Here is a 25,495-nt window from a genome sequence, read left to right as displayed (position 1 = left end):
CCAGTATTTTGCCACTCTCCCTGTAAAGAGCTTCCTCCTTATGTCCAACCTACATCTATCCTGCCCCATCTTAAAACTCCCTTAACGTCAGGAGCAGCAGAGAGTGGTTCTTGGTGTGAGGAGGGAGGAGTGGTGTCATGATGCTCGTTAGGGGTCTATAAAGAGGTCTGCTTTATGAACTGAGCTGTAGAGATGCAGGTTTGGAGCAGCACATTGTGGGTGCTGTGCTAGCCCTGTACCAGACATAGTGCCCTGGGAGCTCTGCACTGGGATTTTCCCACCCCCTGTGCTGCTTTGTGCCATGTTGGGCACATTCTTAGCAGCGATGCAACAACTGCCTCGTGTATTCATGGCCTCACAGGCTGGTGAGGGTCGGAAGAGACCTCTGAAGATCACAGTCCAACCACCCTGACAGAGCAGGATCACCTGGAGTGAGTCCCACAGGAACACATCCAGGTGGGTTTGGAATGCCTCCAGAGACGGAGATACCACACCTTCTCTGGGCAAGCAGCCTGTTCCAGCTCTCTGCCATCCTCAAAAGGAAGGTTTTCCCCCCCTCATGTTTAGGTGGAACCTCCTGTGCTCCAGTTTATGTCCATTGCCCCTTGTCCCGCACCGTGCGCAGGTCTCTGTCGGCGCTGCCCACACTGCTCGGAGGTGACCGGGCAGCTAACACCCACCCGGGACCGCAGCCCTTTAGCGGCGGGCCGGGGGTCTCCACGCCGCGCCCCGCTGCCACCATGCGGCCCTACCCCGCCCTTGCCCCGCCCCTCCCGGCCCGGGGGGGCGGAGCCACGGCCTTGGCCCCACCCTGCGGGGCGTGGGAGGCGGGGCGGCGCGCGCGCCCACCCGGGATACCGCGGCTGTGCCCCGCCTGCCGCTGCTGCCGCCGCCATGGACAGCGACGAGGAGACGCTGGAGGAGACCGTGGAAGGTACCTGCCCCTGGAAGGGGTAGTGGGGCAGCCATCGGCACCGGCGGGCGATGGGGGAGGTGGCCCCACGGGCGCCCGGGAGGAGTGGGGCGGGGGGGGGGGGGGGGCGCAGGCCGGCGGCGTTGGCTGGAGAGGGGCGCCCGGTGCCGGAGGCAGCGCATGACATCAGCGGGCTTATGCAACGGCCGGGCCGCCGCTGCGCACGTGGCGGTGTGTGACCGGCGGCGGGGGTAGGGGGGATGCCGGGGCGAGGGGCAGCACCGGGCGGTAGGGCCGGTGCGGGGCCGCCGCGGCGGAGCCGGGCGTGTCTGGCTTAGGGCAGTCGGTAGCAGCCTCTTTGCCGGTGGCAGCCTCTTGCCGGTGGCGTAGCTCGGCTGCCGCCTGCAGCGGAGCGCTCCGGCTCCGCAGTGCCAGCCCAAGCGTGAGGCTCCGGCCCCTGAGCCTGCTGGTGACGTTATCAGTATGGAAAAAAAATGTATATATATAAAAAAAAAGAAATTATTTTTGCCGTGGCTGCTGTGCCCCGGTACAGGCGGTGGCACTCTGGCCGCTGCGGCCGGTGCCCTTAGCGGTTTGTACGGCAGGCCGGTGGCCCTTTCCGTGCTTGGGGTAGCCGCCGCCCCGCCCGTGGCACTGTACCGAGGCTGGGCTGCCCAGTCTGCTCCGAGCCGCTTACCGCCACGGGAGCTGCCGTCCGGACTGCGGGCCGCGTAGCCTGGAGAGCTGTGTCATTTAGAATCACAGCCAGAGAGTCGGCTAGGTTGGAAAAGACCTTTGAAATCATCCAGCCCGACTGTCCTGCAAGGTATAAGGATTTTTAGAAGCCTCCACATGAAACCTGAAGTTGTTCCTTGAAACTACTCCTTGTGACTTATTCAAGTGGTAACATTTGTGCATCCCTAAGAAGATACAAACATACAAAGTCACAAACCTTTCCCACAATCTGCTTAGATGTAATTACTGACTAGTCCTGCCCGTGAGCAGGGCGGCAAGGCTTGTGAAGGAGGAATCCTTTCTCCTGAAGCTTAGCAAGCTCCCTCAGAGGTGGATGAGTTATCAGGTGTACCCATTCTTGGTTAATACTCTGGAGGTGAGGGGCAGCCGCTCTCGGAGCCTGTTAGCGCCAGGGGAAAAGGGAAAAACGAGAACGGCTGGAGCAAGGAGCCATGGCAGAGAGCTGGACGTGAGTCACCCGTATGGGAGCAGGCAGACCGATCTCTCGTTTTGTGAGCGGAGAACTAACCCTTGAAAAGTTTAAACCAGAGGGCGCAGCCTCTGGCAGGCATCCCTGGTGGCAACCGCGGCACAAAGCGATGAAATCTAACGGCAGCAGAGGGTTAGAATCATAGAATAATCGTTAGGGTTGGAAGGGACCTCAAGGATCATCTAGTTCCAACCCCCTTGCCATGGGCAGGGACACCTCGCACTAGAATGTTGTCATCCCGTGGGGCATTTGGGAGCCTCCTGCAGCTCTCCGGGGAAGCACCTGCTGCCCGGGAGCTCCTCGCAGGGCGGGAGCAGAGCTCCTGGGGTTTCAGCTGTTGGGATTAAGCACGGAAGCACGGAGCTGCCTGTGACGATGCCGGTAATTCACATCGCTCGGCGGTGGGCTGTTGGCATCCTGTGGCAGGAGGATTAGGCCTGGCAGCACATTACTCGGAAGAAGGCACTGAGCACGGCAGCTTAGTCAGATGTGAGCTAAACTGGGGTCTGCTGCTAGGGTCTGGATTTGTTGTCTAGATATGTGGTAACAGAGCCAGAGGGAAGCTTTGTTGTGTAAAACACGGTTGTGAAGGGAGAGAGATTCATCGAAGGCAGGGATGCTATGGATGGGGTGTGCCCTGTGCCATAATAGGTGTCTTTTGCCCTCCCTTTCCTCCCTCCTCCTCAAATCTATGCCTTACAATTGTGTCTTGGGCAGAGAGTGGTGGCTTTGGTCCTTGTATCACTGCTTGAGTTTCTGTGGGCTAAGGAAAGGAGTCTTTAAAGCTTACATTATTCAGTGTCTATGAAAATACTTGGGGTTTGGGGTGACACAGAAGCAGGGTGGTGTCTGGGGCTGAGTGGGATGGCTGAGTGGTGTTGCACTGACCCAAAGGGAGTTGGAAATCTGATAGAAAAGAGCAGGCTGCTTGGGTTTTTTTTGGTAAGGGGGGAAGGGTTGGTTTATTGTTGTTGTTCCCAAAACATCCATCTGGCATCTTTGCAGGCAGAGGCTTTTATTGGTGATGCACACTGTATGCCTTCTGTCAAGTAATAATGATGATGATGATGTTAGCAAAGGGCTTTTATCTCTGGCCTGTATCCATCAGGGCTTTCAGGAAGTGGTCCCATCATGCTGTATTGTGACCTAACTCCTACTGGTGTCAGTCCCTTCCTTGAGCAGGTCTGTGCTTAAGAGGAGAACTTGGAGACCCTTGAAGTAAGGAAAGTCAGGCTTGACAATAATTAGAAGATGTGTTTAGATGTTTGGGGTTTATTTTCACAAATGGAGAAGGGAGGTGAGAAAGGGAAGTGGAGCACTCTGCTTTGCTCCTGCTGAAGTAATGAGGATTTCTTTTCTATTGACTTCATCTGGAAGAAGATTAGAGCCTAAAGGCTTCTGGAGAAGAGGAGGATCAGGGGGGACGTTATTGCTGTGTACAACTCCCTGAAGGGAGGCTGTAGGCAGGAGGGAGTTGGTCTCTTCTCCCAGGCAACCAGCACCAGAACAAGAGGACACAGTCTCAGACTGTGCCAGGGGAAGTTTAGGCTCGAGGTGAGGAGAAAGTTCTTCACAGAGAGAGTTGTTAGCTGTTGGAATGTGCTGCCCAGGGAGGTGATGGAGTCAGCACCCCTGGAGATGTTCAAGAGGGGATTGGACGTGGCACTTGGTGCCATGCTTTAGTAGTCCTGAGGTGTTGGGTGACAGGTTGGACTCGATGATCTTTGAGGTCTTTCCAACCTTATTGATTCTATATAGGAAAAGTTTCCTCTATGTACTTAAACTTGAAACTGCTTTTGTTCCCCCTGTTGACTAAGAGAGACTTTGTGTCTCTTTTGTTGGGGTGAGGAATATGGTTGGTTGTTTTTCAGCAGGGGAAAACATTAGAAGACTTGGATTCTTTGTGCTATGGCTGAGATTAAGACCCTTTTATCTTTTCACTAGCTGACCTTTCAAATCTCTGGGATAGCCTGTATCCTACTGTGCAAAGGTCCTGCCATGTGTGCTGTGTGTGAGCACAGCAGCTTTTTTGTGTTGGGCTTTGCCTTCCAGAAACCTCTTGACCAAACTGAATAGTCACAGGCAACAAAGTTAAAAGTTTGGGTGGTGTTGTTTTTAACAACACTGAAGCCATCTGTCTCTGTGTGTGTCTCTCTGTATCTATTTGTATGTATAGATTGAAATTGAAGTGTTTTGTAGCAGTTTTGCTCCCCTGGTGAGGGGGAAAACTGCTACTGTTTGGGGTTTGCCAACTTACACCTTTATACCCTTCCCATGTTGATAAAACAGAAGCCTTTAAAAGCAACTCTGCTAACATTTACGGGTTTGCTCTGCAAGAGGTGTTCACAGCAGAAATTTCACCGATCCTTCAGTGAAATCGACATAAGTGCTAGAACTTTGCCCCTGAGATCCTGAGGTATCTCAGCTGAATGGGAGGGGGGGAAAGCCTTTCTTCTCCCAACCCAACATTAAAGGGAAGAGTTTTCTGCCCACTTACTGACTTGCATAGACAGGTGCCAGAGCAGGTGCAAGAGAAACTTTGGAGAGCACACATGGGAAGGGTCAAGGGGGGAATCTTGGCTCCTGGAAGAGTTCAGGTATCTCACTATTATTTTATCCTGTGCATCATCTGCATTTCCATACTCAGTGTAACAAGTGCAGGGATGGGTAATAAACCTGCACAGCCTTACTTGCTTCCTTTGAGGAACAATTACTTAGCTCTTTCCCCCCCACTTCCTTTATCTTCCTCTCTCTCTTTTTTTAGTGACATTTTACTTTGAGATAGACAAATGCTTGGAAATATATCCTCACAAAGAATCCTGTGCTGTATAGTATGCTGGTGTAAAAGTCTAGGGCACTTTGTGCACCTCATGGGAGAGGACTTCTTAAGCAGATGCTGCCCCACAGGCTTACCATGCCCTGTTTGTGATGGCCCTGAGGGGCCCTGAAGCATTCCAAGGAAGGAGTAGGTTATGGTGCTGTGAGAAAAACACATGCGCATGTGTGTGCCCCCTCTGGGTACCCTTGTTCCCATGGAACCCTAAGGACCTGTTGCAATCAGGGCATGAACAGATGAACTCCTGAAGCCATATGAGTGGCTGTCTTTTCCCACTGCTCTCTGCACAGCCTGGTTTCTCTCTGGGCACAGGACTTGAGGTTTGGTGATGTTTGTGCCTCATGTTGCCTGTGTTGGCCTGGGCTGGAATTGTGCCTCCTTACACTGGAGGTTGTTCCTTCCTTTTCATATGTGTATTTAAGCTTTCTAGTTTGGGGTAAATTTGGTGAGGGAAAAGCTTGACCCAGAGTCTGTAGAGGTGGATGCATGAGCTGTCTCTCATCTCTAAGGGAGCTGGGATTGTTTAGCCTGGGGAAGAGGAGGCTCAGAGGAGACCTTATTGCTCTCTACAACTACCTGAAGGGAGGTTGTAGCCAGGTGGGGGTTGGTCTCTTCTCCCAGGCAATCAGCACCAGAACAAGAGGACACAGTCTCAAGCTGCACCAGGGGAAGTTTAGGCTGGAGGTGAGGAGAAAGTTCTTCACAGAGAGAGTTGTTAGCCATTGGAATGTGCTGCCCAGGGAGGTGGTGGAGTCACCGTCCTGGGAGGTGTTCAAAAAGGGATTGGACATGGCACTTGGTGCCATGGTTTAGCAGTCATGAGGTGTTGGGTGACAGGTTGGACTTGATGATCTTTGAGGTCTCTTCCAGCCTTGTTGATTCTGTGATTCTTAAGGCTTTGTGTGCCTCACCCAGAGTCTCAGGAGATCAGAGGTCAGTTTTCATTTATTTATTTAGGAATGATGTAAATATGTGATGTGACAGCCCTTATTTAGTCCTCAGGTTTCATGCAAAATTTAGACTTGCTAAAATGTCACAGTGGGAGCTCATTACACCCAGGCTGGGCTGAAAGCAGCCCTGCTGAGCTTGAGCATCTTCATTGTGCAGTCAGAGCAGCGTTCTGCTCCCGGGGTGCTGAGGGCTCCCAAGTTCATACGGGTAAGCTGCCCAGTAACAGCTGCTTAAAACACTCTTCTTCCTTTAGGCTTTGAAGAGGCAGATGGAGATGCAGTAGGAGCTTTAACCTAATTGGAGTTGGCCAGTTGTATTGTGTGAAATACAGACCCATGCAGATGAGGTTCCAAGGGTGTCATCCCTCTGCTTCCCCAGCGTGCAGCAGTTGCAATGGGGAAAGCTGTTACGGCTTGGAAGGGGAACAGGATGGGGAGCTGGAACCTGCACATGTCAGGAAGGCATCAGAGAGCAGCAGTAAAAAGATGAGCTAAGAGTGGGGAGTGACATACTGCAAGGGTATAGTAGTATAGGCATGACATGCCTTATTTCTTTAAATGCCTGTGCAGATAGCTATGGGGTGACACATCCACATTCTTGTAAAACAGGTATTTATTGAGGGGGGAAACCCCAAACCTGTTCTTTCTAAATCTCTTCTGCTCTCACCAGAAAATACATATTTTAGATGAGTTTTTTTTGGTGTTTGTTTTTTTTTTTCTGAATGTATGAATATATGATCTGTTAGAGGGTAGAGAGGCTCTGCAGGGGGGCCTTCACCGGCTGGGCAGAGTCCAAGGGCAGGAGATTGAACACATCCAAGTGCCAGGTTCTGCACATTGGCCACAGCAACCCCAGGCAGTGCTACAGGCTGGGGGCAGAGTGGCTGGAGAGCAGCCAGGCAGAGAGGGACCTGGGGGTACTGGTTGATGGTAGGCTGAACATGAGCCTGCAGTGTGCCCAGGTGGCCAAGAAGGCCAATGGCATCCTGGCCTGGATCAGGAACAGTGTGGCCAGCAGGAGCAGGGAGGTCATTCTGCCCTGTACTCAGCACTGGTTAGGCCACACCTTGAGTCCTGTGTCCAGTTCTGGGCTCCTCAGTTTAGGAAAGATGTTGAGTTGCTGGAAGGTGTCCAGAGAAGGGCAACAAAGCTGGGGAGGGGTTTGGAGCACAGCCCTGTGAGGAGAGGCTGAGGGAGCTGGGGTTGCTTAGCCTGGAGAAGAGGAGGCTCAGGGGAGATGTTCTTGCTGTCTACAACTACCTGAAGGGAGGTTGTAGCCAGGAGGGGGTTGGTCTCTTCTCCCAGGCAAGCAGCACCAGAACAAGAGGACACAGTCTCAAGCTGTGCCAGGGGAGGTTCAGGCTGGATGTTAGGAAGAAGATCTTCATAGAAAGACAGATTGGCCATTGGAATGTGCTGCCCAGGGAGGTGGAGTCACCATCCCTGGCGGTGCTTAGGAAGAGACTGGATGGGGTGCTTGGTGCCATGGTTTAGTTGATTGGATGGTGTTGGATGATAGGTTGGACTCAGTGATCTCAAAGGTCTTTTCCAACCTGGTCTGGTCTATTCCATTCTATTCACCTTCTTTCTTTCAGAAAGATACCTTTTTGCTTATTCTCCTCTCTCCTGTCTCTCATCCCTTCTCCCTTTGCTCCTGACCCTTTTTGCTTTTTATTTTAAGCAGAGTGTGTTCCCCAAGTACAGACTTCAGTAGCGCTGAATCACTGTTCCAGACAGAAATGTTTTGATGTGGATTACTCTTTTTGTTCTAGGGAGCTGCTGCATTCCCAGCATCTGCATAATCAGAACAGGTTTGCAGTTGCCTGCAGTGTTTAATGTGTCCTTTTTGTTTTGCTCTTTGTGTTTTGTTTCAGGGCACCTAGACGATGATGGGTTGCCACACGGGTTCTGTACCGTCACCTATTCATCCACAGACAGATTTGAGGGGAACTTTGTGCATGGAGAAAAGAATGGCCGTGGCAAGTTCTTCTTTTTTGATGGAAGGTAGACACTGACTCTTCCATTTTGTTTTTTCATCTGTATTCTGCCTCCTCCTTCCAGTGATACAACACTAATCCACATTGATCCTGTGCTGCGTGCTCGTTAAAACAAAAAAGCTGTGTCTGGAAGGTTTTGCTCTCCTGCTGCTGTAGGCCTGGGGGCTTTGTGTGTGGTGTGATGCCTGGAGGCATTTCCTGGTGGGAGAATGCAGTGGTGTGAGCTCTTTTAGCACTGTAAAGTTACAAACTAATTAGACCATAAGAAGGGAGGGGTGGTCAGAGCTATTGGAAATTATCATAGAATCAGTAAGGTGGGGAAAGACCTCAAAGATCATCAAGTCCAACCTGTCACCCAGCACCTCATGACTACTAAACCATGGCACCAAGTGCCACGTCCAATCCCCTCATGAACACCTCCAGGGACGGTGACTCCACCACCTCCCTGGGCAGCACTTTCCAACAGCTAACAGCTCTCTCTGGGAAGAACTTTCTCCTCACCTCCAGCCCCATCCAGTCTCTTCCTAAACACCTCCAGTGATGGTGACTCCACCACCTCCCTGAGCAGCCCATTCCAATGGCTAACCATAACATGGAACTGCTGAGTTCAACTCTATGACTGCAGGTGAAATTCTTTCTTTGTCTTCTAGCCCTGTACAGAGATCACAGCTGGGCTGGGAGCTCCCTCTGCCAGACCTCATACACCGGCATAGGACCTTTACAGCGGTGCCTATGCTTGGTCTTGGAAATTGCTCAGTGGTGGAAAGACTGAGTTAGCTATGGGTTTATTCCCAACTCTGCCTAATCCTCTGCAAGTTGCTTGTGACCTGATGTGCTTTCAGAAAATCCCCTGTAGTTTCCCCTCTGTGCCCTGGGAGCCGTGGCAGTGAAACCGGACTAGTCCGCTCCCGCGCACGTTGGTTTTGTTCTGGGGGTCTTCGTTATGAACACCTCGTGCATCTTCCCCCTCCCCCCCAGCTCAGAATCAGTCAGGGTTGGAAGGGACCACAAGGATCATCTAGTTCCAACCCCCCTGCCATGGGCAGGGACACCTCACACTAAATCAGGCTGGCCAGAGCCTCATCCAGCCTGCTCTTAAACACCTCCAGGGATGGGGCCCCAACCACCTCCCTGGACAACCCATTCCAGGGCTTCACCACTCTCATGGTGAAGAACTTCTTCCTTATGTCCAGCCTGAATCTCCCCACCTCCAGCTTCATTCCATTCTCCCTTGTCCTATCACTACCTGAGATCCTAAGAAGTCCCTCCCCAGCCTTCTTGTAGCCCCCTTCAGATACTAGAAGGCTACTGTAAGGTCACCTCAGAGCCTTCTCTTCTCCAGACTGAACAGCCCCAACCCTTTCAGAGAGAGGTGCTCCAGCCCTCTGCTCATCCTCGTGGCCCTTCTCTGGACACCTTCCAGCACCTCCATATCCCTCTTGTAATAGGGGCTCCAGAACTGGAGGCAGTACTCCAGGTGGGGTCTCACCAGAGCTGAGTAGAGTGGGAGAATCACCTCCCTTGCCCTGCTGGCCACACTTCTCTTGCTGCAGCCCAGGATCTGATTGGCTTTCTGGGCTGCAAACGCACACTGAGAGCTCCTGTTGAGCTTCTTGTCCACCAGCACCCCCAAGTCTCTCTCCTCAGGGCTGCTTTCCAGCCAGTCACTGCCCAGCCTGGATTTGTACCTGGGATTGCCTCAACCGAGATGCAGGACCCTGCACTTGGTCTTGTTGACCCTCATGAGGTTGGCTTGTGCCCACCTCTCCAGCCTGTCCAGGTCCCTCTGGATGGCATCCCTTCCCTTCAGCCTGTCTGCTGCACCACACAGCTTGGTGTCATCAGCAAACTTGCTGAGGGTGCTCTCAATGCCACTGTCCACGGCACCCACAAAGATGTTGCACAGGACTGGTCCCAGGACAGGTCCCTGAGTCCCAAGACTGATCCCTGCAGCATTTCCCTGTGCAGTTGCTCAGAGCTTCCTCCCAAGGAGCAGCAGATGCATAAAATGCCACGATTCTTCATGGGCCTGCAGCTGTCGGCGGCACTATGAATAGCAGCCCTTAAAGCCACAGTCGTGCCGGCTCCGCTCTCCTCCTGCTCAGCAAACTCCTGAGCAGGAGCAGAGGTATTGTGCTTGTCTCAGTGAGTCAGTTGTGCTTCTGCAGTTGCTGCATGCTGGGGATTGTGTGGTTTAATACATTTGTGTGTGTGTGTGCTTGGTGGTGGTTTTTTCCATGAGAAAGAGGTATTCATTCAGTTGTGCAGAGGCTGCTCTGGCCTCTGAGCTTGGATGGAGAAAAATCTCCCCTGTTGTTGGGGATGGGGCTTATTAAATCCTGTGTGAGTAGCTGAACATCAGTCCTGCCCAGCAGCTGACCTCTCTAAAATAGCCTTTATTTTTTGTTACTACTTTTTTTTTCTTTAAGCTGGCAGCCAACCTCTCTGTGGACACATGTACATAGTGCTTCTGTGCTTGCTGATGATCTCAGCAGAGCAGTTGCTGATGGTACAGGCAGGGCAACTGACCCAGTATTTTGCTTGTGGGGCTGCTCCTCCCAAGTAATCCAGGGGACAGACAGTGCTCTGTGGGAAAGCTCAGGCTGCTGCTGAACCATTTTTGTTCAGTGTTGCCAGCTCTTCTCTTTGTTTCCCCTCCCCTCCTTTTGTTTGGCCCTTTTTGGGGGTTCCCCCCTTCCCTCCCCTTTTGTTTGGCCCTTTTTTGCTTTGCCCCCCTTTTGTGTTTGCCCCTTTTTCCCTCCCCCTTTTTTTTAATACTTACTTTGTTACCCTTCAGAAAATGGAGCTGTAGTATGCTGCAGGAAAAGGCTGTAGGATGAGTTCAGGAACTAGCAGAATGGAAAATGCCCAAACAGAGTCTGCAGTGTGGCTGTGGAAAGTGGGATATTTTTGTAAGCTGCCCTAAGGTTGCTGTAATCTAGCCACAGCAGCCTGAAAGCAAGCAGTGAGCCTGGTTGCTAAAGATGTTGCAGCTTGCCCAGCTCTGCCCAGCCAGCCAGCAGGCTGCTCTCTGATGTGGACGGCGCAGGTGTCAGGATGTGTTGCCGGAGGAATGACCTGGCCTGAACCAGGATGTGGGGTGGTGCTGTTTCCATTAGCTGTGCCATGGGCAAGGCTGAGTGCTCATGAAGAGGAGAAACATCCCCAGAATGCCTCAAAGCCCTTCTCCCCTTTCAGTATTGTGTGCCTCAGTGCAGTAGGTGAGCTGGTTTGGGCATTCCTGGCTCGGCTTCCCTGGTGGGCTGCTGGTAAAGGCTGAGAGCTGAAGGGCTGTAGGTCTGTTGTTTGGGAACAGTTGAGTCATGTCAGATGCTGGACTGACAGCAGTGTAAGCATTTTCATTTTCTGAGTGCTGGGAAACAGGATTGTCTGCCTGGCTGCCTTGTTTGCCTCAGTGAAAACTTTCCCCTTTACTGGAATAGCTGCTCCCCTTCCTGCTGATTATTGAAGGGAGTGGAAAGCTGGAACGGAATACCAGTTATTTTTTCCTCCTCCTCCTCCTTCAAAAATGCAACAAAACACAACATACTCTTCCAGAGAGGGAAGTTTCACCTCTGGCATAGTCCCTGTTTTGGATCCTGGACTTGAGCTTTCCTTGGTGGCAGCGCACGTCACAAAACACTTTGTGCATTAACTGCAAGCATGAGAGCTGGGCTTGGCACTGAGCTGCAGCTGCTGTTCTCCTTAGCTAGAAGCTCTTGTCTCTCTCCCAGAGAACAGCAGAGAATGGCATTAGTTTTGAGAACAAGTTTTCCATGTTCCCATATAGAGAGGAATTAGGCTGGAGGTGAGGAGAAAGTTCTTCCCAGAGAGAGCTGTTAGCCCTTGGAATGTGCTGCCCAGGGAGGTGGTGGATTCACCATCCCTGGAGGTGTTCAAGAGGGGATTGGATGTGGTACTTGGTGCCATGGTTTAGCAGTCCTGAGGTGTTGGGTGACAGGCTGGAACTGATGATCTTTGAGGTCTTTTCCAACCTTATTGATTCTATGAATCAGAGTGGGGGATCAGGGCCTGTCCATGGAGCTGAATACCTAAAAGGATATTGCAGGAGTGAGTATTCCACTCCTGCCCAGCTCATGGTTGGTTTATTTCATAGGTAGTGGATATCCTAGATTCCTCCTATGCCTGTGGCTAATGGGAAGAGAGTACATCTGATAAATCATGACTTGGTAGTAAAACTTTGCATTGTCACAAATATGATAATCTGGGAAGCAAACTGGAGGAATTCTGGCTAGCTCAGGGTTTGTGTTAGTGTGGTTTTGTTATGCAGGATACAGTCTCTTTCATAGAATCAATAAGGTTGGAAAAGACCTCAGAGATCAAGTCCAACCTGTCACCCAACACCTCCTGACTACTAAACCATGGCACCAAGTGCCACATCCAGTCCCCTCTTGAACTCCTCCAGGGACGGTGCCTCCACCACCTCCCTGGGCAGCACATTCCAATGGCAAACAAATCTCTCTGTGAAGATGTGAGACAGTGAACACAAGCTATTACCAGATAACTAACTGTGCTTTAGTCCTCTTTGTGCTGGTCAGGTCTTAATTGCAAGTACACCATACCCTGAAGGCTTAAAAAGAGAGTGAGAAAAGGAGGAGTGGGGTTGGAAATAACTCAAACCCCCCTGAAAAGTATAGAAGCTTGAGATCCTGAACTTCTGTGCAAAGTTGAAAGATGTGGAGGTAGTGATAGGCCTGGGGGGAATGGAGCAAAAATAGATTCAGATTGGATGTTAGGAAGAAGTTCTTCACCATGAGGGTGGTGAGACACTGGAACAGGTTGCCCAGGGAGGTGGTGGAAGCCTCATCCCTGAAGGTTTTTAAGGCCAGGCTGCATGTGGCTGTGAGCAACCTGCTGCAGTGCGAGGTGTCCCTGCCCCTGGCAGGGGGTTTGGAACTAGATGATCCTATCCATCCCTGTAAATTCTATGACATGAGAGTAAAAAGAAATGGATCTTTTGGACATTGTTTGAAGCTTAATACAAAGAAACAAAACCAAAAGTCTGAGTTACAATAAAAGGAAAGATTTGGGCTTTTTTTTTTAACCCCAGTGCTGAATCAGTCTTGTAATTTAGCAACTTGTTAGCTAATACCATTAAAGGTAACAAGAAGGGTGGGTTTTTTTTGGTCTGTTTCATTACATAAACTGGGGGTGGTTGCTTCTTTTAAAGAGTAATCCTACATGTGTACTCTGTGTGGTGCCAGCTACAAGGAAATTCAAATCTGGTGGTCTGTGAACTGGAGGAGAAAATGATGTAATTTATAGTCCAAGTCAGTGCACAGATTTCTGCTTGTTCCCTCATCTGCTCTGTGCCTTCCCTGTGGTGCCATAGCTGTGCAGCTCTGTAGCAGCCTGGATCAAGAGGTTCATTTGACTGCAGAGTAGTAACACAGCCTCCCTGTCCTGCATCTGGTTTGGCTTTGGCTGTAGTGTGTTTTCCCATGGAAAACTCAGCCAGCTTGCCAAGGTTATGTAAAAACATGGAGGGGAGCTTTCAACTAGAAAGTTAATGCAGAGGAAACAATTCCTTCCCAGAGCTCTGGAAAATCAGGTTTGTAAAATATTTGTAGAGTGGATTGAAGCTTGAGGACAGGAGGTTTAGACTGGAGATTAGGAAGAAATTCTTTACACTGAGAGTGGTGAGACCCTGGAACAGGTTGCTCAGGGAGACTGCGGATGCCCCCTCCCTGGAGATGTTCTAGGCCAGGTTGAATGGGACCTTGAGCAGCTTGGGCTAGTGGAAGGTGCCCTTGCCAATAGCAGGAGGCTTGGAACTAGATGATCTTCGAGGTCCCTTCCAACTGAAACCATTCTATGAGTCTATATAGAGTCTTGTGCTTCCAGATGCTCTTGGGGTTTATACCTTGGGTGTCTGCATCAGAAACAGAATTCTGCAGTGGCACTCTGTGTGCTGCAGCTGGCTGTTAGCTGAAGGAACCTGTTGGGGGGGAAAGGTTAAAGGAACCTGCTGGGGGGAAAAGCTAAATACAATTATGCTAGTTCTAACCTGGTAGGATTAGCTCAGTAGATCTCTCTTGTTTTGCAGTTGCACTCTCATTTGTTGTACTTTCAGCAGCCTGCTTTGTAAGGAAGCAAGCAAAGCAGGTTGCAGGGTGCTGCTGTGCCCCTTCTAGAAGGGTTGTAAGACAAAACTGAAGTGAAATGTTCCATTGCTCAAATCCAAGTGCAGCACTGGTTCTGTTTGACAGGCTGTGTTCCATTTTAATAGCAATACCTAAAACATGGCAGTGCTTCTAGCAGATACAGATTGCTGCTGAGTGTATCCCTAAGGAGCTAAGACTGGACCAGTAGCAGGTTGCAGTTTGTGCCCTCTTGTGAGCCTACTGTGTGGTAATTTCACCTCACCAGAGAGATGTCAGTAAAGATCCAAATGTAGGAGGTGGAAAATCCTCATGTCAGAGTAGCCTGTTTGAGCAATAATTTCTCCTTTGGCCATGAAAAGGGCTCATCAATTTAGGTGCATGATGCTGTGCCCATGCAGCACACCCAGGTGAAGGGACAGCTTAGGTTGTTCTCTGCCTTTGAAGGTCCATAGGAAAAAGTTTCTCTTGTTCATCTTGGCTTTCCAGAAAAGTCAGGTTTACTTCCCCACTCCTCTTCCCTTTGTCCCCCTCAAATCAGAGTTTCAGACATGGGGGATAGTAATGGCTGGCAGGGAACAGAGGAGTGATGCTGGAAGTGGTGTCCCAGCAAGGGAGCCCTGGCAGCTGCGTCCAAGCCTTTCAGCAAACCTCTCAGTCCAGTGGCACATAGCTGTGCCCCATGTCAGCCTGGGCTCTTGGAGAGAGGCCACTGAGCAAATGAGGAAAAGCTGTGATTGTCAGAGTGGTGGTGTCTGTTTCTGGGAGGGTTAGGATAGAATAGAATTAAGCAGGTTGGAAAAGACCTTGGAGATCATCAAGTCCAACCTGTCATCCAGCACTATCTAATCAACTGAACCATGGCACCAAGCCACGTAGGGTACCCAGCAATAGCAAGGCAGGCAATAATAGTTACCTTCTATTCAGACCTGAGTTTTGTGAAGGTTTTCCCTCAGCCTCTCTGTGCCAGTGGTGTGTAGAACGAAGAGCAGAGGAGCAGGCTTGTGCCTTTTCCTCTTAGAAAGGCGAAAAGTCTTCCACTGTTGTTTTCTTTCTCTTTCCCAGCACCCTGGAAGGGTACTATGTGGATGATGCCCTGCAAGGCCAGGGAATCTACACCTATGAGGATGGAGTGGTCCTTCATGGCACCTATGTGGATGGAGAGCTGAATGGACCAGCCCAGGAGTATGACAGTGACGGGCGGCTGATATTCAAAGGGCAGTACAAGGACAACATTCGACATGGAGTTTGTTGGATTTATTACCCGGTAAGCCTTGACCACCTGCCCTCTTCCCTGCAGAATAGCACCACTATGCATGCATCTTCTCTCCCCAGCTGAAACAAACACCCACCATGACCCAGCTAGCCAAAAAAGCAACACCCAGAAGTCTGGATGGAATAGAATAGATTTAACCAGGTTGGAAAAGACCTTTGAGATCATCGAGTCCAACCTATCACCCAACACCATCTAATCAACTAAACCACGGCACCAAGCGCCTCATCCAGTCTCTTCCTAAACACCTCCTGGAAATGTGGATATTTAGAGCTTGTTAATCATTGTTGTCATGCCAGACTAAAGGGTTCAAGGTGTTTCAGAAAAAAACCCAAACAATCTTTGCCATGGAAGCAGTAGTTGTTGTGTGGTTCTGTGTGAGATGTTTTGTACACTGATTTTTACCCAAACTTAAGGTTCGCTGTTTCATACTACACCCTTTGAAGCTCTTTTATCCTCGAGCAGAATGGTGCCAGCCTATGAAACGGAGTCTGTGTGCGGTGATCTTGATCTAAAATCAGTCTGCTTCCACATCACACCTGCTGGTTTTGCTCCTGGGCATTATTTGAAGAGGTTTCCTTGCCCTTTTTGAAGTAAACACTTGAAAGTTGTTAGACCTGTGCTGCTCTCTGCATCTCATTCTGCAGTTCTGTAAATAGGCCTGAGCTGAGCTGCAGGCAAATCACAGATGGCAAAGCCCAGGGCTAAAATGTGTGAACTTCAGAAATTAAGGTGTTGCTGATGGTGGCTTTCAGCAAACAGTTGTTCTCACTGAGTACCACCTGATGTCATGGGGGGATGCTGGGACAGAGAATCAAGTCTTTTTCTTAAGCATCAGTTAGAATAGAATTAACTAGGTTGGAAGAGACCTTTGAGATCATCAAGTCCAACCTATCACCCAGCACCATCTAATGAACTAAACCATGGCACCAACCACCCCAGCCAGGCTCTTTTTAAACACCTCCAGTGATGGTGACTCCACCACCTCCCTGGGCAGCACATTCCAACGGCCAATCTCTCTCTCTATGAAGAACTTCTTCCTAACATCCAGCCTAAACCTCCCCTGGCACAGCTTGAGACTGTGTCCTCTTGTTCTGGTGCTGCTTGCCTGGGAGAAGAGACCAACCCCCACCTGGCTACAACCTCCCTTCAGGTAGTTGTAGACAGCAAGAACATCTCCCCTGAGCCTCTTCTTTCTCCAGGCTAAACAACCCCAGCTCCCTCAGCCTCCCCTCACAGGGCTTGTGCTCCAAACCCCTCACAAGTTGTTTTGATGTACTGTGAATTATCAGTGAACAAGGCCATGTATTCATTTTGTTTCTTTCCTCCACCATAGCCTTGCCCTAAGAAAACTCAAGACAGTGTGTGTTCGTGGCTTTGAGCCTTGGTTTGAAAACTGTTGCACAGGAGTTTTGCCACTTGGAACTCAGTCTCTGTGTCCCACAGAAGGAAAGACCTTGGGGTTTTGCCTGTTTCAGACGAGGTTTCAGCAGTTTTATCCTGACTGGAATGACTTCACCCAGCTTCCCTCTCCTTTTCATGATCTCATAGCTGAACTTACTGTAGTTTAGAAAGGTTGGGAGAAAATCTTACTCATTTACTGAAGATACTAAAGGATAACTATGTTAAAAATGTAACTTTTCTTGCTTGCCTGTGCTTTCAGGATGGAGGCAGCCTTGTGGGAGAAGTGAATGAAGAAGGGGAGATGACTGGGGAGAAGATAGCCTATGTGTACCCTGATGGCAAAACTGCATATTCTGGAAGGTTCATAGATGGAGAAATGATAGAAGCAAAACTGGCAACTCTGACATCTCTAGAGGATGGGAAACCTCAGTTTGAAGTGGTACCAGGCAGTAAGTTCAGCTTAGCAGGGAAACTTGCATTCTTACTACCAGCTGTTGGTTGCAAACAAAATAGTTTGGCTCCTGTGATGTTCCCCATTAGAGAGTAAAGGCTGACTGCAATGAGATGGTGAGTCTGTTAGTGAGAAGCCAGAAAGGCTTGTGGGGCGCTCCCTTTGCTCTGGGAGCAGATGGGCAGTGACCCATGGGGTGGTGCTGCTGGGCTGCATTTGGTAACCCTTCTCTCATGGGTGTGGACCTGCTCAACACATGCACACACCCCATTGACATCTGTGACAGCATGAAAACCTGCCTAGCTGTGCTGGCACAGCTACAGGCTTTGTTTCATTAGTAAATAGAATTAGAAGTGGAGAGGGAGGCCATGGTTTGGTTGGAGCTCTGGCAGCTGGGTTTGTGCAAGTGAATGTCAGCACTGTGAATGTTCTGGCATCTCTGTCAGGGAGCTGAAAGGACACAGGGACTGGAATTAGTGCAGTAGATTCAGTTATTGTGTAACAGTGTGATTCACCAGCCCCCTTCAGTCTGCCTAGTCCTGCTGCTAGAAAGCACCTATGAAATGGTTAAGGTCACAGTGGTGCCTGTGGCACATGCAGTGCTGCTTCTCCAGGGCAGTGATGTCTGGGACCTATAGTTCTGGTGTGGTTTTTGTTGCTCTAAGGTGTATGTGATGTTTTGGAGCAGAGTGGGTTAAGCTGCAGGCAGGGTGGTCATAAACAGGGACTATGTTAAGATGTTTTCTGCTTTCCCAGCAAAGATTGGCTTACTTGCTGTGAAACAAGAACATAAAACTCAGTGAGGAGGCATAAAGAGGCAGATGGATGTGACATTGAATGTTTTTAATCACTCAGTTGTGATAACAATAACCAAACCATCTCTTCTGAGAGAGTACAGTTGTGCTTTGGAAACAGGATTTAGTTACACTCTGGAGGGAGCTGCCTTCAGCCAGAACAGATCTTGGACACCAGGGGACAATGGCCTTCTATCCAACTTGGCAATACTGTTTCTCAACCTGTCTCCCACATAGTCCTCTGACAGTTGATTGCAGAAGAATTTAAGTATCTAATTAGAGCTGTACCACTGAGCTCCTTGTCAATGGCAGGAAATGAATGACTGTAGCAAGTGCACTTTGTGGTTACTAAACATTATCTTCTGGCTGAGGTCTCTTCAGGATTTGGACTAGAAAACATTTCAGATTTGAAATAGCCCAAGATTTACTTTTCTTTTTAACACTTAGTGTGTTATTGATTATATTATGGGTTTTGCTTTGCTTCATTTTAATCAGCAACCCTGGGATGGTCAGTTTTGAAAGTCCTTGAAAAGTTGGGAGTTTGAGGAACATAGATATCCTCTGTTAGTCATAATCATAGAATTGTCAAGGTTGGAAGGGACCTCAAGGATCATCTAGTTCCAACCCCCCTGCCATGGGCGGGGACACCTCACACTGCATCAGTTTGCTCACAGCCACATCCAGCCTTAAAAAGCTTCAGGAATGAGGCTTCTACCACCTCCCTGGGCAAGCTGTTCCAGTCTCTCACCACCCTCATGGGGAAGAAATTCTTCCTAACATCCAATCTGAATCTACCCATTTCTATTTTTGTTCCATTCCCCCCAGTCCTATCACTCCCTGACAAGCTAGAAAGTCCTTGCCCAGCTTTCTTGTAGCCCCCTTCAGATACTGGAATGCTGCAAGAAGGTCTCCTCAGAGCCTTTTCTTCTCCAGGCTGAACAGCCCCAACTCTCTGTCCTCATAGGAGAGGCTCCCCAGTCCTCTGATCCTCCTCATGGCCCTTCTCTGGACACATAATACTGCTCTTCTAAGTGGGGGGAAAAAGTGATCTAGAAACAGTAGCTCACTGAAGACCTTTTATAGGTGCAGTTCTGCTTGAATATTCTTTTTGGAAAGCAGACAATAAAATTGAATTTTTGAATGTCTTGATGAAGTTAAAGGTTGCTTTGCTTTCAGTGCTGCTAATTAGCTCATTTCCTTTGTTGTGTTGTTTTGTTTTAGGCCCAGTATACAGTTTTGACAAGTCTACTTCGTCTTGCATTTCTACTAATGCACTTCTTCCTGATCCTTATGAGTCAGAGAGGTAAGTTCTGGTGTTTTGTTTTGTTTTGGGTTTTTTTTCCCCCCTTTTCTCTTTCTTTTGATACTGTCCATATTTCTTTGCTGTTAAATATTTAGGACCTAATTTTGCAAACCTTCTGTCATGTTGAAATTGTAAAGGAGGGGCGTGGGAGGCTTTGTGAAATGAAACTAATTGAATCATAGAATCAATAAGGTTGGGAGAGACCTCAAAGATCATCGAGTCCAACCTGTCACCCAACACCTCAGGACTACTAAACCATGGCACCAAGTGCCACATCAAATCCCCTTTTGAATACCTCCAGGGATGGGGACTCCACCACCTCCCTGGGCAGCACATTCCAATGGCTAACAACTCTGTCTGGGAAGAACTTTCTCCTCACCTCCAGCCTAAACTTCCCCTGGCACAGCTTGAGACTGTGTCCTCTTGTTCTGGTGCTGGTTGCCTGGCAGAAGAGACCAACTCCCTCCTGGCTACAACCTCCCTTCAGGTAGTTGTAGAGGGCAAGAAGGTCTCCCCTGAGCCTCCTCTTCTCCAGGCTAAACAACCCCAGCTCCCTTAGCCTCTCCTCATAGGGCTGTGCTTGAGACCTCTCCCCAGCTTCGTTGCCCTTCTCTGGACATATCCAAGTGTCTCAACATCTTTCCTAAACTGAGGGGCCCAGAACTGGACACAGGACTCAAGGTGTGACCTAACCAGTGCAGCGTACAGGGGCAGAATGACTTCCCTGCTCCTGCTGGCCACACTATTCTTGATGCAGGCCAGGATGCCATTGGTCATCTTGGACACTTGGGCACGCTGCTGGCTCATGTTTAGGCAGCTGTCAATCAGTACCCCCAGGTCCCTTTCTGTTTGGCAGCTCTCCAGCCACTCTGACCCCAGCCTGTAGTGCTGCATGGGGTTGTTGTGGCCAAAGTGCAGCACCCAGCTCTTGGACTTGTTGAATGCCATCATCATGGGTACTCTGCCCATCTGTCCAGCCTGTCAAGGTCCCTCTGCAGAGCCCTTCTACCCTCTAACTGATCAACATCTGCTCCCAACTTGGTGCTATCTGCAATTTTACTGATGACTGACTCAATCCCCTCATCCAGATCATGAGTGAAGATACTAATCAGGATGGGGCCCAGCACTGATCCCTGGGGGACAGCACTAGCCGCACATCCGTCAGCGTGTGACTCGATTGAATTCATTCCTGGTTTGCATGATAAAATTGCACTCTGCTGGATAGGACAGAGATACTTTCTGAAAGATTAAACTGGGATAATTTCTGAGCATTTCAAAGACCCCTTCAGTCAAGCCCTGGACTCCACTAATAGCCCACATCTGCAACCTTCTGAGCAAGAGAACCCACTGCTGGTCTCTGTTTTCTGGGTGTTTGGCCAGCTTCAGTTTGCAGTGTGCTGTGTGTGTTTGGTGTGCCTCAGTGGATGGCATGCCTTGGGCAAAGTTTTCTCCCTTCCCTCCAGATGAGGCAAAAAGGCAAGGGTAAATTGTAAAGCTGGAGGAAAGTGAAATACTGTTTGAGGACAACCATGTACTGTCAAAACATGTTCCTCAGACATTGCCTTATCATAGTCCCCTCTTCTGTGGCTATTCCACAACTACACATTTTACCTAGACTTCTAAGAGGCCATGCTCTGTAGGTACTTTGCTTGAAATAATTTTCTGATACTCTGAGATCATAGAATCAATAAGGTTGGAGATGTCTAAATAAGCAACTGGTAAAATGCTGGCATTCATTTGTATCAAGCCCTAGACCTCTAAGAGGCCAAGCTCTGTAGGTACCTTGCTTGAAACCAGTTTCTGATTCTCTGAGATGTCTAAATAAGCAATTAGTAAAATGCTGGCATTCATTTGTATCAAGGGCTTGAAGATCTAGGGCTTCACTTTGAAGACTTGCTCAGAGGAGGAATAATCTGTGCACATCCACACCACCAGCCTCCGCTTAGAGAGGATCTCTGAGTTCTGATATGCTGTTGAGGGTGTTCCTGAGTTTAAAGCATCATTGAGGAGCAATAGTAGACTGGCACTTTGAAAGAAAAACCCACCAAGAAATAAAAACTCAAGCTAACAGATAAAGTCAGCCCTCACTTTACACCAAATCCCCATCTGACAAAGTAGAACATTTGGAAAAGAGGAAGGAGGGAGGAGTTGCTTCTGGAGGGTTTGAATTACTGCTGCTGTTATTATTACTACATTGAAGCCCTTCTGCCAGTAGTGTTGTGATAATACTTCTTGAAAGTGAAGACTGTGGCTGCTCACTGATTCCATGCCCCTTTCCCCTTGCAGGGTGTATGTTGATGTGTCTCTCATTTCCAGTGCTGGAGAAGGATTGTTTTCCAAAATAGCAGCAGAAGCCAGCACTGTTATGTCCTTCTACAACGGAGTGCGAATCACACACCAGGAGGTAAAGGAGAGCAGAGAGTCACTCTGAATTCTCATTGCTCCTGCTGAAACCCTTCTTGCAGCAGGATTTTTGCAGGCACCCTCTTCTAAGATTTTAATGTGATGGAGTTTAATTTAAACAAAGTGCATGCTCACCTGTGCATGCATTAAAAAAGCAAAGGGTGGTGGTTGTGTTACTTGCTTGTTTAATGACTTGCAGGAAAAGCTTTAATTGCATAGATTTGAATGTTTGCCTTCAGCTTGCTGGCAAAATTGATTCCTACACACACACACTGATTTTATTACTTTTTTTTTTGCCTTGCAAACTAGGTAGATGGCAGAGACTGGGCCCTCAATGGAAATACCATATCCCTGGATGATGAGACAGTCATAGACGTGCCAGAGCCCTACAACCATGCCGCCAAGTACTGTGCCTCACTGGGGCATAAGGCAAACCATTCTTTCACTCCTAACTGCATCTATGACCCGTAAGTAGAGTCCCATGTTTCAGGAGTGGAATCATGGAATCAACCAGGTTGGAAAAGACCTCAAGAGATCATCAAGTCCAACCTATTACCTAACACCTCGTGACTAACTAAACCATGGCTCCAAGTGCCACGTCCAATCCCCTTTTGAACACCTCCAGGGACGGTGACTCCACCACCTCCCTGGGCAGCACAATTCCAATGGCCAATTACTCTTTCTGTGAAGAACTTTCTCCTCACCTTGAGCCTAAACTTCCCCTGGTGCAGCTTGAGACTATGTCTTCTTGTTCTGCCACTGGTTGCCTGGGAGAGGCCAAACAACCCCAGGTCCCTCAGCCTCTCCTCATAGGGCTGTGCTCGAGACCTCTTCCCAGCCTCGTTGCCTTTCTCTGGACATGTTCAAGTGTCTCAATGTCCTTCTTAAACTGAGGAGCCCAGAACTGGACACAGTACTCAAGGTGTGGCCAAACCAGTGCTGAGAAGCTCCAGCCCAGCAGTCTGGGGTCACATGGTGGGGCTGAGGAGTAAGGGGTCCAGGCACGCACTGGAGGAGCTTCTGCTGACACAGATGTAGCAGATGGAGACATTGAGTCTTTTGGGACTTATGCTGTGGAGTATCTTGAAGTCTGCAACTGTGTTAGTGTTACCATGAACTTCAGGAACTTGCCTCTTGATTATAAAAGGTGTAAGCACAGCTCCCTAAATTCTGGCTTGCCTAGGTCTTCACTGTTTGCTCAACTACAGGTGCTTGGCTAAGGTCATCTAAAGTGCTGTTGTTTCTGAAACTCAAAACATAAGCATCTTGCTGCTCTGCAGCTGGTGCAGAGCACTGGCAACCTTTAGATGTACTCACAGGCTCCAGGGTATAAATATTTTCATACTAGTGTATCAACAATCAGACCTGTGCAGATATATATGTAAGAAGTAGTTTTCCTTTATGAAATAAGGCAGTTGCCTTTCCTGTGGGCCCCTGGGAGATGATGTGCAGAAGTGTGTCAGGATTGTTTGGTAGGTGACTTGCACTGAGAGTATGAAGGTGAGCAATTTTCCATGCTCCCCAGTCCCTCATAGTCTGTCCTGTTCTGTTTACCACTGCAAACCCAGGGTATGTAGCAGTGATTAATTTTGCTTCATTTATTACAAATAAATGTTGTAGGGCTGTTGAAAACCTTCAAGTAACAGAGATACACAAAGCTGCTTCAATATACCAATAGTTTTGCCTTTATTTATAGAATCATAGAATGTTAAGGGTTGGAAGGGATCTGCAGAGATTGAGTCCAGCCCCCCCCTGGACACCTAGGACAGGTCATGCAGGAAGGCATCCAGGCAGGTTTTGAAAGTCTCCAGAGCAGGAAAAACTCCACAACCTCTCTGGGCAGCCTGCTCCAGTGCTCTGTCAGCCTCACCATGAAGTGTCTCCTCATGTTGAGGTGGAGCTTCCTGTGTTCCTGCTTCTACCTGTTGCTCCTTGTCCTATCGCTGGACACCACCAAAAAAAGGAGACTGGCACCCTCAGATGTTTATAGACATCAATAAGATCCCCTCTCAGCCTTCTTCTGTCAAGACTAAAGGTGTTCAAAAAGGGATTGGACGTGGCACTTGAAGCCATGGTTTAGTAGTCAGGAGGTCTTGGGTGACAGGTTGGAGTTGATGGTCTTTGAGGTCTTTTCCAACCTTATTGATTCTATGATTCTAAAGAGCCTTCATGAGGTTGACTCAAAGCAATCTACTCATGTGATACCAGGCTATGTGATGACACTCTGGGCCGTGACTGGCTTCTGAAGCTGTGGAAGGGGTTAACAGCATCCGTGAGCAAACAGCTGAGCCTAGTGAACGTGTTTTAATCTTTGCCTAGGTTTGTCCACCCTCGCTTTGGGCCTATCAAGTGCATTCGCACCATCAGGGCTGTGGAGAAGGATGAAGAGTTAACAGTGGCTTACGGCTACGACCACAACCCCGTGGGGCAGAACGGGCCAGAGGCGCCGGAGTGGTACCAGCTGGAACTGAAAGCTTTCCAGGCCGCCCAGCAAAAGTGAAAGGGGGAAGCTCCTCCTTGGTTCAAGCAAACTGAAACAGAATCTCGGATCTATGCACTACCTTTATACTGAAAACTGGACAACCAGGGATTGTTCATGCTGTTGCATCATAACTTTGCATCCTGTGTTAAGAGCTAAGTTTTCTTGCATACTAACTAGGTTTGACTGTGTTACTCATAGCAGATTTAAAACAAAATTAGCTAGTGTTGCACCAGTCTTATCTGGAGAAATTATTTACTATTCTATAGGAGGTGTGGTATTCTTTGGTAGCTTCTGCTTTTGCACCATATGCAAAGATGCCAAAAGACTTAGACAACTGAAGTGGGTATAGCATTCACTTTTAGTCGGCAGACTTAGTGTTGCTCTCTTACCTGCCTAGGCATTATTGTGCAACTGCATTTTGCATATATGCCACTTGTGATGGTAACAGTAACATTTTGATATTCTCTGATAGTAGCATAACTTTGCCTTTTTAAACCTTTGATCTGAATCTTGCAATAGAGCAGTTTATTTATTAGCATCTAGGAGGCTGGGTTTTAACTCCCCCTTCCCTCTTGTCTGAACGTTGTTCTTTCTACGGATCCTCTTTTGCAGGGGGGAAAACAAAATCCTTTCTAACTAGTGGAAAGGCTTGTGTGTGTGTATGTGAGAGTGCTGTGTGTTGGTCTCTGTGGCTCTCTTAAGTAGTATAGCAACATGTCCAAACCTAATATTTATCTAGCCTTTTAACGGCTGGCTTCTTTTATTGAGTTGATGATTATGACACGCAAACGAAGCTGTTCTTTGCATGAAGATTTCTTTTTTTTGTTCTGAAAGGAGAAAAATGGATTTGCTTTGTTTTGTGTTTTTTGGGGGGGTTGGGTTTTTTCATTTGGAAGGACTTGCAGAAGGGCCGTGCTCTGGAAGGCAAGCCGGTTGCTTGCGTTAGCGTCCGTCAGTTGGCTCTCGCGTGTTTCGCCTGTTACAGAGCGACCAGTTCTCGAGGCAAAAGTTCTGGCAAGGAGATGCTCTTCAGGGAGGTGTAATGAATTGGAGGGCAGGCTGTAGCGCTTGGGTTAGGGAGAGCTGTATGCCTTCTGTACGCGTTCAGTCGACAAAAGAACATCGCCTTGTAGCCGTCCTTTAGCAGTAGTGGTTTAAGACGCAGTAAATTCATGTAGTAGGAGATTACAAAATTTAAGATTGCAAACATAAAAATGAATAATAATTATATATATATATATATATCTGAAAAGATTGTTTTTGAGAGACAAATGATGAATGTAAAAAAACCATCACTCGCTGCTCGTATTTACAAACAGCAGTCAATCCATAGCTTTGTTGC

General features: G+C 48.8%; 1 protein-coding gene across 1 annotated transcript; it reads left to right on the top strand.

Moving 5' to 3' along the window:
* The first annotated feature begins 839 nt into the window (after positions 1–839).
* SETD7 (SET domain containing 7, histone lysine methyltransferase) lies at positions 840–25,013 on the top strand. Its single transcript, XM_054172746.1, has 8 exons — positions 840–934; positions 7,799–7,928; positions 15,109–15,310; positions 16,980–17,169; positions 19,187–19,268; positions 21,555–21,672; positions 21,981–22,138; positions 23,991–25,013. The coding sequence occupies exons 1-8, from the start codon at positions 895–897 to the stop codon at positions 24,169–24,171; spliced, it is 1,101 nt and encodes a 366-aa protein (XP_054028721.1). The 5' UTR covers positions 840–894; the 3' UTR covers positions 24,172–25,013.
* The last annotated feature ends 482 nt before the right edge of the window (positions 25,014–25,495 follow it).

The sequence above is a fragment of the Dryobates pubescens genome, chromosome 24 (genome assembly GCF_014839835.1).
Source record: "Dryobates pubescens isolate bDryPub1 chromosome 24, bDryPub1.pri, whole genome shotgun sequence".
NCBI lineage: Eukaryota > Metazoa > Chordata > Aves > Piciformes > Picidae > Dryobates > Dryobates pubescens.
The sequence above is the reverse complement of the archived record's forward strand: the minus strand, read 5'-3'. Positions and strand labels throughout refer to the sequence as shown.